Below are 14,345 nucleotides of genomic sequence, written 5' to 3'. Positions count from 1 at the left end.
AAATTATCATATCCAACCTAATAACTTAAAATTTAAAATTTTTTAAATTGACTTATTCAAACAAAATATTATAAGAATACTAAAAATTGAAATCAAAGTAATTTAAATACCAAGAATTTCAAATTCCTTGAATTTGTAAAATTTTTCATCCAAACAAACTATTAAGGAAATGTGTAAAATGAGAAAGTAAGGCTACCAATAATTTAAAATATAAATACACATTTGTTTCTCATTTTACACATTCATGATCTATTACCCAGACAAGATGGTGAATCTCTTCGGGTAGATGGAATGTTTTTCTAACTCATAATAAGAACCATTGCATGGATATATAAGAAAACTGGGCATTATGAAATGTTCTTCTAAACCATAATAAATACACTTTGATGATTAAAAGTGATATAGTATTGCAAAAAATAACCATAAAATTTAAAATTGTGATGAAATCGTACGAGTAAAGATATTAACAGCAAGGGTTCGTGTGAAGCCCATGATAACGAAGTTTTGGGCGTATAGTATCATCTTTAGTTGGGCTCGAGTTGTGGCCCATGTAAGAAGAATTGCCTTTTGCAAAAATACAAGGAAAGAAAAAGAAAATAAAATGTAACTAAAGGATTAGGGCCCAACCGGGTTCGAACCGGTGACCTCTTGATCTGCAGTCAAATGCTCTACCACTGAGCTATGGACCCTTTGTTGTTTTAGATGGGACAAAGTGTTATATAAATTTCTTTTGGCCTTCAAACTCGATACTTTTCCCCATCTCACATGCAAATTAAGTATTAATATTCAATTTATTAAACAAACATTTTTATAGCCAGGTTAAAATAAAAAGTATAAACTAAGATATATAATATGTAAATGATAAAAAAAATTATATAAATTTTAAATTTCTTTAAAAAGGTAAAATTAATATCTGCCGTCTATTAAGCTTCAATTTAGCACATATGACGGTTGTTTATTTATTTATTTTAAAAAAGACCTATTAATTATTTTTGTTTACATTAAATATATTTTTAGCAAATAACAAGAAATTAATTTATTTTAAGAGTTGAAATGAATTTTAATTTATAACTTATATATAATACAATAAGTAATTTAGAAAGAGTAAACATAACTCTTCTGGTGATATGGTTATATATGGTTTGGAGTCAAATGTTTATGGTTATGTGGGTTAGTTGCAAGAAAAAAAAATTCACAAGTTATGGGACTCGAGAAGAGTTGGCAGATTCGTTTATTCATAAAGCTAGTATTCCCTTCTGGTTGGAAGGTTGTTAATACATGTAACTCTTTTGAAGAGAAAATAAAATAGGATGGATTTGGTTTGTCTTAGAGTATAAGATTAATATATAGATTTGGTGAAAAATATATATATAAATTCACCAACCGATACATATATTTTGGTGTACCTATCGGTAGCTGTCCTAATCACGAGTCGAAGGCCCAAATTTTGGAGCCACACCAAGAAAAATATTTTTAACCTATATGACATAAAAGTAAAAAGAATTACATAATTAAATTATATATAAAAGTTATATATAAAAAATAGATTAACTAATAATAATTAATTAATTGATAGATTATTTTTTAACTCTAAAAAAAAATCTACTCATAATTTTAAAATAATCAATAAATAATGTTAAATATAAAGTAGAATGTGTGAAATATTATTTAGTTGAACACGTGGCGTTTCCTTGGCAATGTTCCACAAAAAAATGACCTTTGTTTTGTTGATGTTGCTCAAATTTGTCGTCCATTATGATTGTGATTGTGAGGAATTCAGTGTTGAAGAAGGTGAAGGGAATTAGTGATGCTATCTGAAGGAGAGGCATGAGCATGTGAGGAATTAAATAGAGTGCGTGATTGATTTGGCCTGTTCATGGGTCTTAATCCTCAGGAATAGTGATCCATGATATCCTCTGCACTCTGCAGTTGGCAGATAGGGATGGGTTCAAGTGAATCTTAATACAACGGATGTTGGTGAGTGTCAGGGTTGTGGAACCCTATTCCCTGCCCATTGCAACATTAATCAATTCAACAAATGCAATTTGGAATGTTTCTATACATTGCATTTCACCATTCAAAGGCACTTGATATGTGCTGAGATTGAGAATCACTTGAAAGCTCAAACGTTTTGCATACAAGGACAAGGGTAAGGAAGATCATGAAGGGTCTTCTTGATCAATGCTAGCTGAGACACCCATATCCAATGCTAAAACGTAATTGACGTTACAATTTGCAAGCAATTTCTGCGTTAAATTAATCTCTGTGTGCATGCAGTAATAAGCTGCTGCTGCATGCTACTTCTTACAAGAAAAAAAAAACATTTTTTTAAGTATAAACAAAGTTTAACTACATTTATCTTATTTAATAAATTTTTTTTTAATACATGACTTTTCAATTGTATTATTTCTTTTAATATTTATGATAAAGACAATTTTTAAAAAATATTATAATATTAATAAAATTTAATATAAGTAATTAATTTTTTTAACATGATTTTTTTTTTTATATAAAAAATAGAGAGTAGATAGAGTATATAACATTAGGAAAGGTTACTTCTAATTCTGTCGTTGGTTATTACCAAACAAAAAGAATTATGTTGTTGGTGGGGGATAGGAATGTTTTACATAGGTGTTGACTGTTGACTAAAGTAGATGCGGTGTATAAATTCCGAATGCAACCATTGCTTATCATGAATGAGGTTAATTGTGTAAAATGTTAGCCATCAAATGTTTACAAAGTTAAGAGCTATTTTAGTATTTGGACATTCTTTCTAATAGTTTATAACAGAAATTAAACAACTTTATTTGATACATCAGTTTACTTCGGTAGTTTGATAATATTTTAAATTGTTTAATTTTTCTTATTATTTATTGGGGATTTTAAACTACTTACCATAAATTTTTATTTTTGTTATATCTTTTTTAGATAATTGAAGTTTTATCTATTTTATTTTCTGGACTTTAATTATAAAATTTATTATATATATATATATATATTAATTTTAAATTCTTACTTGTTTGACAAAATTTAAAATTTTACTAGAATTTCACAAATATTTAAATTTTAAATTATTTGTAAATTTTTCATTCAGATAAAACATTTTATACCAAAGTATTTAAAATTTTTCAAAAAAATTAAATTATTCTATTAAAATCCTCATTCAAACACACTTATAAAAAATTTAAAAGATTAAAATATTTTTATTGATTATTGAATTAACTTAATAATTACTAAAATTGAATAATAATAAAAAATTATACATGTGAAAAAGATGGATGAAATCAATCTCTCTCTTTTTTATTTTAAATTATCAATTATCTTTTTAATTTTTTTATTCTAAATATATAAAAAAATATCTTTATTGTTCCTCAAATAAATTTATCTTTTCAGTTAATATTAAATTAGATTAATTAATTATTATATAAATCCTTGTAAATTTGATAATTAATTTTTTTCTATTTTATTACTTATAACATTTAATACAATGATATGTTTATAAAAAGTCTAATATATAAAACTATTTTATGCTATGAATATATTACACTTAAATCATTTTATAACTCACTTATCTATTTTTTTATATATAATATATATCTATGCATATTTCCCAATATTTAATATAAAAGAATCTTATTTATTATTTGACTCGGTGGCATAAAATATGGTCCAGCCTTGAGCCTTGTATTGAATGAGCACCATAATGCATCATTATTTCAGAAGTTGCAATATTGTGAAGCGCCACCGATCCATTGTTCTGGTCGCCGCCAGGCGCCAACTTGCCACACCTTTTCCTGATGGATCCTAATAATGGCTACATTTCCTTCACTAAAGAATGGCTACGAAATTCATTATCATAATTTCGTAAATAAATTTGCATTCAATATTTTTTGAAAGACATTTTTTTAATAAAAATACAATAATTTTTACATTTTTTTTTAAATTTTTGGTTTAAAAATATTTCATGCTAACGTAGTAAAGTTCCCTTTAAACCTATATTTTTTGTTTTTTGAAAAATATAATAGCCGTGTTTATGATTGGATCTAGGTTCAAGTATGAAAAATATTATTAAAAAAAATCCATTAAATAACGTGGGCTGAAGCGAAAACAAAACCAACTACCTTCAGTTCAGTTCATAGTATTGTATGAAGCTGTAAATGATACAAATGGTTTTGGTTTTGGTTTAGTGCATGGTGTGGTGGCTGCATAGTTGCACACTTGTATACAAAAATATGTTTTTTCCCCTTCAATTTCCCTTCGTCTTAGCTGCTTGTTGACTTTCATAAACCCTGTATTTTAATTTTTTCAACACTTTTATTTAACTAAATTTATTATATTTTTTAATTATTAATTTTATTCTAAAGAATAGGGAGATATGACAAAAAAAAAAAACACAGAGACAAACATAACTTACACTATAAAAGAAAATTATCATGTGGTCACACATCATATAATAATATAATATTTGTCAAAAATTATTTTTATTAACACCTTAGGTAAAAAGTATAATGATACCTAATACATATTAATTCTCATTCAAAATCAACACTAAATTTTTTTTTAAAGAAAAAATCAACACTAAAATTATATATAATTATATGTCATAAATAAATTTATACATATATATATTATAGTAATATTTTTTGTATGTAACATTTTTTTAATGTTAATAAAAAGTAATAATTTTTCATATACATATATAAAAAATTTAGTATATAAAAGTAATATTTTATATAAGTAAATAAATATATAACTAACTTGAATTTAAAAGACACTGACCATATCATCTGAATGCGTACACCACCATTTAAATTTACCATCATTCTCAACGATATTAAAGATTTCAAATTAACTATTACAATTTGTTTGAGAAATTGTCATTTGTTTCTTGATTTTATATTCATAATCAATTTTACTTTTTTCTACTATTCTTTTATTAAAACATAAAAGGATGGAAGTACGATGTTAGTAATTTTTCTTTACCGGATGTAAATTTTTTTTATTCACTTAAATGTAAAGAAAATAAATATAATTTTTCATATACAAGTTAAAATAATTGCCTTATCTTGATATATAATGTAGTTAACTATTTTCTTCTTCAGTTAAAAAAATTAACTTCTTAATTTTTTAAATTTATTTTGTTTATAAATATAATTTCAAAGTTTAAAAAAAAATCTACAATTAAAAATAATTTTATATCACAATATAAATTATTTATTATAAAACTTAAAGTATGAATTTTTTTATTGAATATTCATCTTTAATTTTATTCACTTAAATGTAAAGAAATTCAATGTTATTGTTGTTCTACATAATTTAGAATAACTAAAAGTTACAAGAGTATTATTTCACAAGTTATTGTTGACTCAAAATTAAGTAGTTTTTGATTTGCTTCTTCAAGCAATTATTTATGTATTTTTTTTTCATACAAAGTTTTTTCAAGTTTTAAAATATCTAAATATTCTTTACAAATAAAGTCTCTGTAGATTTTTTTTCAGCTAAAATGCTTAAGTTAAACTACTTTAAGGGTACAAATCAACGTTTTATAGAGAAAATCATAAGAGAAAAAATTGCTACAATATTTGAGTTATTGTCTTGTTCTCTTTTGATCAAATTTCATATTTATAAGTAGTCTTTGAAAATAATTATTGCAAATCTTTCAAGATGCACTTACATATTTGCTTCATATTTCTTCTTAAGTATATAAGTGTTTGTTGGTGTCATAAATACTTACTAAATATTTCACAAAATAGTCACTTTTTATCTGATTTATCTGATTTATGATACTACTCCTTTTGTCCCATAATAAATGTCATCTTAAGTTATTTCATATCAATCAAGAAAAAACCAATAAATATATGAAAGAAAATAATGATTTTACAAAATTAATTTTATGATTAATCTTCTTTATACTAAACATAATATAAGACAAAACTCAATTTCTACATAATATTATTAGGGATATGAATGAAAAAGAGATAATTAATAATATATTAAAAAATTAACATAACACTTATTTTTTATTTTTAATATAACACTTATTATAAGACAAAAGATGGGTGCTAATCAACTTTTTCTACGAGAAGTAATGAAGCATTTTTGTTATCAGTCCTAAAACAATTTTTGTATTGGTCACATTTTTTCTAAAGAACAAATTTTATCATTTTTCTAGTTAAAAGTGTTTTGGTGCCTTAAAAAGGTGTCGCCAATATTAAAGAAGTCTGAGCCTGGTAGTTTTGCTAAGGAAGACAATAACGATGAATGATGAAACGCTTAGAAACAATAAATACCGTATTAAGACAATTGACTTAAGATAGATGATGCACGTTACACAAACTTATATAGTTATAAATTTAATTCCTTAACTATTTGAATTCATGTAATTTTTTTTAATTATCAATATTTTAGTTACATTTTTTTAGTTTTAATTTTTTTCTTCATATTATGTACTATTAATCATGTATACCGACAAATACATAAATTAATTGGTATAAAATATTTTAACAGTCTATAATTCAAATAAAAAGTACATAATTGTATTAAATATTTGGAAGAAAATTTTTGTTACCTTTATATAAAAAAAAATGCTATTGTATTAAAGAGGCATTTATGTTAATATATTCTTGGACTTAGTAGTTGGAGGGATGTGATTAAGGTAACTAGAAGTAAGAGGATTTAAATTTAATTCTCATTGTCTTTTTATAAATTTTTTCACTCACTATAATAATAAAAAATTCTGGATCAATTTTAAAATAAAATGAAAACAATATTTAATTAAGTAGAGATCCTACTTTAATTATGTTAATCAATATATTAATTAACGTTATTACCGTAACAACTTCCCAAGCTATTGTAGCAAACCTCTATGTAAATCTACTCCTTCCATAAATGAATAAAGCCCTAAGTAGTAATTATAACATTGGGTACTATTAAATACCAATAAATATTAGTATTGTTATACTATTCCATTATCGATATCTTAAGGTATATTGCTAAAATAATAAATTCAAATAATATAAACAGTGTAATTAAAATAAACAATGTAATATAAAAATATCTAAAAAATAACAACAAAAGTAAAATAAAATGATCCTATTAATGCTCATCCATACATGTCATTAAAATCCTCAATTCTATATCCTAAATCATAAATTTGAAAGCTTTTCTCACAAGTTTTATGTATAAAACTTAAAAATTACTTTATGGATAAAACTTGAAAATTCATTCTTCACAAATTTTCTGACAAAACTTAGAAACTCTTCTTCATATAACATTCTCTCTCATTTAAAATGGTGATTCCTTTTATAGATTAGATAACATTTCTCATATTAAAAGTATCTATTTATTAACCTAATATCTTAATCTTAAAAGAAAAATAAATCTCTAAAATAAATAAAATATATTTTAATTCTAAATAATATTTTAAAAGAATTAATATCTTTTAAATTTTAAATAATATCTTAAAGATTTGAAATTGAAAATTTAAATTTTTTTGGTAACAAACATAAGAAACTAAATCTTGAAAAAACATATCACAAAACAGCATAAGCTTAAAAAAGCCATTTATCAGATTTTATTAATACGGTGAAACAAGGTGGTGTTGGTGTGTTTAGCAAGTAGTTGTGCCGAAAATAACTAGAATACCATATCTTAGCATTGTCCTTCCATTATTTCGAAACTACCATGTTGTCTTCCATTATTTCGAAACTTCAAATTTCTCATGACCCTGAATTAGAATTCCGAAAAATTTATCTGAGCGTATATAAATGAAGAGCTGAGACGTACGTAAGTGGTTGAAGGTGTTAACAATGTTTCACCGGTTATGATTAAATACACATCTAAATAAAGAGCATTAACAACCTTGCAACTGCCCTGCACTGATAAAATTTATACTTCATTTCGTACTTTATTAAATACACCAATTGGCTTGGCCCCATATATATTAACTCATTGTCCATAGTCCATTAGCTACATACCTGCACCTACACAAGTGTGTCTACATATATAAATACTATATTCTTATTGTGTCACAAGATTCAACTAAAACTAAAACTAAAACTGAGAAAGGAAAGGTTTGAAGTTTCCACGTAGATTTACGATGGTGGGTGTTATTTCGTTGGTAACAGGGATGCATGGTCCGAGTGGGTTTGGCTCAGCCTCCACTGCTGAACAGGTTACTCAAGGAATTCATGCCAGCAACCTCACTGCAATCATCACAGGTCAGTTCATTTTTAATGGCAATTTCATTGTATATATATATATACCTTTTAAGTTTCATATTAATGCTCATACATTATTACTATTAGTGTAAAAACTTCTACACAGTTAATCATTCACAAGTTTTGGCTTTTAATGTGGACAAACTTGTATATTTGTGAATTGTGATCTTTAGATGGTCATTTATCGCCATTAAACTCTATAAGATTCATGTTATTCCAGATTATGTTATCGATCTCACTTCTTGTGTGCATATATACAAAGCAATATAAACGATACTGTTACATTCTTTATGTCTTCTCGTATCAATATGTGAGCTCACCATATTGTAGAAATATAACTACTTTGTTTAACTATATATCACGCTGTGGTATCGTATACCTCAGGGCTGGTATTTGGCAAATAATTATGTTTCTGCTGATAAGTCATTCATTTGAGTTTAAGTCTCGTAAATAAATAAATAAAAAAGTGATTTAAAAAAAATTCTTCGGATTGTAGATAGTAAATTTTTTTTTATAAAAGTTGATTGTTGATAAAACTATTGAATATATACTTACTTCTCAACACTAATAGGACTAAAAATAAAATAACTACGTTTTTAAGTACGTACTAAAAAAATTCCCTCGAGGAATCAGTTTCCTACACAAGGATTTTGGAAGATATGCTACGTTTAGTAAAGAGAAAATAACCGTTATGTTTTGTTAATGGTTTAAAAAATATCTAAAATAATAAGTATTTTTCATAAAAATCATTTCCATCAAACTAATAAATAATCAATTTTTATTAACATTGACCGACATAAGTAGTAGCAACTTGAATTATAAGTATAAATAACATTATGTTGAAAAAAAGTATTTATTTTATATATGTTTTTGTCTTCAACAGATATATTTTTTGATGATAAATACATAGTAAAAATGCTATAGTTACAAAAAAAAAATGAAGTCTCTCCACTCCACAATTTACCACGTACTTGTTTTTAGGGATATAGATTATTTTTATGAAGCAATTTGTTTGTTAAAATATCGCTTTTTAAACATCTAAAAAAGAATAAATAATCAATTCTTTAAAATAAAATAAATTAAATGTACACTTAACATTTTTTTTCATACTCTTCTTTTTCATATATTTATTTTAGACTTAAATATGTTTTTAATTTTTTAAATTTAAAATAAATTTATTTTTAATTTTTCAAATTAAAAAATTAATATTTTTAATTCATGTAATTTTTAAAAATCTTGTTTTAAGTCTTCAAGTTATCAATTACATATTTGAAGGTGACATATTAAAACATTTATATAATATCGATAGGATTCGAACCCCTGACCTTGCTTAAGCGTGGATCAACCCCTACCGCTGAACCACACGCTTGGGGTTAATATCGATTAGGTTTAATACAATATTTGATAATTTTTTAACAAAATTTAAATATAATTAAAAACTAAAACAAGAATATTTTAAATTATAAGAGCAAAAATATTTATTTTAAATTTGAAAGACTGAAAATAAAGTTATTAATGAAATAAAAACATATTTAATCTTTTATTTTATTTTATTTTCTCTCTTTCTCTTATTATATTTCTCACTATTTTATTTTCTTTCCACCTCGACCTCTCTTGGTTCTACTCTTCTCTCACCACTCGTTACAGTTACAGGATGTAAGACAAACATTTATGAATCAACCATTGCAGAAACATAATAAAAATCGTCGCACCGCCTTGGTGAATGAAACATATTGTTTATTTTTTTTGGAAAATTGTCCATACCACTTGGGAGAGTGAAACAAAAGGAAAACATGTGTATACAATACTTTATGAAAGTCTTACTAAAGAATTCATGTGTATATTTTATGTTAAGATTAAAATAAGTAATAGTTAAGATGTTCTGCAGATTTAAAAAGGAAAAATAATGACGACACCTACTCTCTTATTAACACTTTCCATATTATTAGTTGAAAAATTACAAATGTTAATAGATTTTATTATTAAATTAATTTAAAGAAAGACCCGTGAAACCAATAATAATTTTTAATAAATATCAACCAACAATAAAAAGTTAAAACTAAAGTTTCGTTAGCATTCATTGAAAAAGAAAAACAGTAGAGAATTTGGCCTTTGTTTTCTCATACTCTCCAATTTCTTTTATCGTTTATTATTAAAAAAAATAATTATTATGCAGTAACGTAATTTTTTTTATTAAATAGTGTGAAAATATAATATTTGCACCAAAATTAATAAACAAATTTATTAAAATAAGTAAATTTTTACAGGTGCTCTTAAGACATCTGTTAACAATTTAAAAATAAAAAATATTAAATAAAAATATTTATTTTGTATTATACTAAATTTTATATTTTTATTAAATACATTATATTCTTATTCTTTAAAAGTTCCCTTAACACTTCTATCAGTAAGATTCTATATATATATATATATATATATATATATATATATATATATATATATATGTATATATATAAAAGTAAACAATAACACATACTTTACATGAGTACTGATATATAAACTAAAAATATTTTAAAAATTTTAATTTTATTAATTAAATATTTTTGCTTGTAAAAAATATAAAAGAAAAAATTAAAAATACTTTTAGTCTCTTAAATTTAATGTAAATTTGTTTTTAGTCTCTCAAATTTAAAATTGATTTTTTAGTCCCTTTAATTTCATAAAATCTTGTTTCAGTGCTTATACTTAAATTTTGTTAAAAAATTTGTCAATACTGTCGCATAATTTGATCTATTGATGTTTCTGTTAATAAAAACATTATACTAAATTTAACTGATGGTGTATAATTGTCTAAATCTGTTACTTTCATATATGTTATTGGTGGCTTGAATGACTAAAATAAAACTTTTAAAAATTATAAAAACTAAACAACAGATTTAAATTTGACGGATTGAAAACAATTTACCCTAGATTTGATGGATTAAAAATATTTTTAAGCCTAAAAATATAGTTCATTAAATTTTAAAAATTATATTAATAAATAGTTTGTAAATATTTCAAAATGTTCGATGTTGTTAATTGAAGTTAAAAAATATTTAATTGAATAATTCTAACAAAACTTAAATTAATTTTATATAAAATTTCAACAAATTTTTCATTAACTAAAAACAATGCACATCAGTGGCTGTAGAGTTTGGCTTCTTTGCAATAAAATAAAATCACGTAATATTTGGTATACATTAAATTAATTAATAGACTGATATAAATAAATAATTATTGACCTTAAGACACTAAATCTAATTAATTATGTTGTGTTTACTGTTTAGTGTGATAAAGTAAATATCAAAGTAAGGTTAAATTCAATGAGACAAAATGCATGTTATTTACTTATACAAACTAATTAATATTTTTTTTTCTGAGAACCAATAAATAATTTTCTATACCAAATAGTGAATGATTTTAGTGTATTCAACTGCTACAAAGTTATTCAAGTAGTATAACAGAACAAAAAAAATCAAGTAGTTTAAACTTCGAACTTTAAATATAATGTTAAATATTTACAGATTTTTTTTTATATTATTAATAGAACAAGGTGTGATCTTATCTAGTTCGAGTAGCATTGCTTTCTTGGATTGTACATGTGTTCCAATAACCAAAAATAAATAAATAAATCTCGTGCTAACATTGACACAGATGCAGGACTAGACACGAAAAGTTTGAAAATGATGTTCCTTAATAGTGCGTGATAACAAATATGCTGAGCCCTTGTTTGTTCTAATTGAATGACCTTTATCAATGCATATTGCATAGGATGCTGACAACATAACATTGTTCTGTTGTACTAATTAAGCACTCAAAGAATAACACATGCAGGAGGAGCAAGTGGTATAGGGTTGGAGACAACAAGAGTATTGGCTCTTCGGAAGGTGCATGTCATCATTGCAGCACGAGACATGGCGTCTGCAAAGAAAGCCAAACAAGATATACTTGAGGACAATAAGTCTGCCCGAATAGACATAATGAAGCTTGACCTATGCTCAGTCAATTCTGTTAGATCATTTGTCGACAACTTCATTGCTCTTGATCTTCCTCTCAACATCTTAATGTTCGTTTCCTTTTTTAATGTTTTAGTCCCCACCTTCTATTTCATCATCAAATTTTAGGTTCATCAATTACCCTTGAGTTGCATTAGTCATTTCCAAGTATGGATCATAGTATTGGCTTTTCATGTCAGAAACAATGCTGGAGTGATGTTCTGCCCCTTCAAGCTCTCAGAGGATGGGGTTGAGATGCAGTTTGCAACAAACCATCTTGGTAATGTCTCAGCATTTCTGCATAACATTTTTGGTTATGGTACCTACGGTTTTTGCAACAAACCATTATTTGTAACGCATATTATCGAGATAACACTTCAATTTTGATTGAACAATATCAATAATACTTACGGTATTGTATTTGTCCTAACAATAATTAAAATTGGAATTTCACCTTAGTGATATGCGTAATAAAGGATTCATTAAATATTAAGACGTATTAACCAAGTTAAAATTTCAATTCTAATTAAAAAACATCAACATTAGTCGTGTTATTACTAGTAGTATTTTCTTTTCTCATGTTTTTCACTTTTCAGGCCATTTCCTCTTGACAAACCTGCTACTTGACAAAATGAAACAAACTGCAAAAGCCACTGGAATAGAGGGCCGGATCATAAATCTGTCATCAATTGCTCATAACTACACTTACAGAAAGGGGATTAGATTCAATAAGATCAATGAGCGAAAAGGGTATTTTTCAATTTTCACTTTGACTCCAATTGCTTCTGCCCTGAATTTACTGCACCATGGCTGTGATTCTGATTATTAGTACTTCACAAACTGCTATAACTTTTCAGTTATGGTAAGAAGAAGGCGTATGGACAATCCAAGTTAGCTAACATATTACATACAAATGAGCTTTCTCGTCGCCTGCAGGTTTTCCAACTCGTGCTATGCTTCTCTAACCTTATCTATAAACCTTAAATAAATTACAATATAGATAATAATAACAAATAAATAAACGAGAGAGATAATGCCACAACTTGTTTAATTTCTTGTTTTTGCCACGAATATCTTGCTTTGATCATATTAATAAGAGAAACTACCAAAGGTCCTTTCCTTTCTTGATGATAACATGAATCGGAAATTGAGTAATTGTTGAGTATGTATTATTTTAATTATGGTTTCTGATATTTGTATGCAGGAAGAGGGTGTGAACATCACAGCCAACTCGGTCCATCCAGGAGTTATCATGACTCCTCTTATGAGACATTCTTCTTACCTTATGCGTATGTTAATTCTCCTTAAACACAAAAAAACAACACAAGTATATGCACGTTTATTTTCTTTTAATTTATTTCTTTGTAACTCCATAATGTGATTTCTTGCAGACTTCTTGAAGGTATTCACATTCTACATATGGAAGAACGTTCCCCAGGTATTTTCTTTCACTTGGTCATTTTAGGATTAGTCCAATATAGGTGCAAAATGTTACATCTGAAAGGGTCCTAAATTCCAAATATATTGTCACTAATCATTATTTATTTTTATTTTTTTAAAAAAATCCGCAGGGAGCAGCTACGACATGCTATGTTGCTCTCCACCCAAGCGTGAAAGGTGTCACGGGGAAGTACTTTGTGGATTGCAATCAATGCAAACCAAGTGCATTTGGCAAAAGCAAACAGTTAGCAAAGAAACTATGGGATTTCAGTAACGAGTTGATCGAGTCAATTTCAAAGGTTTGAGGATGTTCCTAGCTAGTTAAAGCCCTCGTTGTGGTCACCAATTTATCAAAACTATCTTCTTATGCAATAAGAAGCATGTTACAGTTATAGTTACAATTTGCCATTTTCTGAGGATGTTCCTAAATTCGTTCCTTTCATCCAAATACTTATGTATCAAACATTTCGTTTCATCCAAAAGGCCCAGAAGTTAGTTAAGTAGCTATAATTAAATAAAATTATTTACGATTTACTAGGTTAAGTTTATGTAATGATCTTGTGGGTTAGATCTCTATTAGTAGTGCCGTTAAAGAAATGGAAAATTGGAAATAGTATCTCAATCCTATCATTCTTTATAATCAAAGAAAAAACAAACTTCATTCGTTACTATACTTCCCTTTATTTTTAAT

General features: G+C 25.8%; 1 protein-coding gene and 1 non-coding gene across 2 annotated transcripts; one reads left to right on the top strand and one right to left on the bottom strand.

Moving 5' to 3' along the window:
* Positions 1–617: 617 nt before the first annotated feature.
* Positions 618–689, bottom strand: TRNAC-GCA (transfer RNA cysteine (anticodon GCA)). Its single transcript has one exon. It is a non-coding gene; the product is annotated as a tRNA-Cys (tRNA).
* A 7,317-nt stretch (positions 690–8,006) lies between these two features.
* Positions 8,007–14,322, top strand: LOC109797500 (short-chain dehydrogenase TIC 32 B, chloroplastic). Its single transcript, XM_020357554.3, has 8 exons — positions 8,007–8,219; positions 12,054–12,285; positions 12,415–12,494; positions 12,811–12,964; positions 13,072–13,150; positions 13,419–13,503; positions 13,606–13,652; positions 13,786–14,322. The coding sequence occupies exons 1-8, from the start codon at positions 8,099–8,101 to the stop codon at positions 13,957–13,959; spliced, it is 972 nt and encodes a 323-aa protein (XP_020213143.1). The 5' UTR covers positions 8,007–8,098; the 3' UTR covers positions 13,960–14,322.
* Positions 14,323–14,345: the final 23 nt, after the last annotated feature.

Source organism: Cajanus cajan, chromosome 6 (genome assembly GCF_000230855.2).
Source record: "Cajanus cajan strain Asha chromosome 6, NIPB_CcT2T_4, whole genome shotgun sequence".
In the NCBI taxonomy this organism is placed as follows: domain Eukaryota; kingdom Viridiplantae; phylum Streptophyta; class Magnoliopsida; order Fabales; family Fabaceae; genus Cajanus; species Cajanus cajan.
Note: the sequence above shows the minus strand (reverse complement) of the source record. Positions and strands in the feature narration are given on the sequence as shown.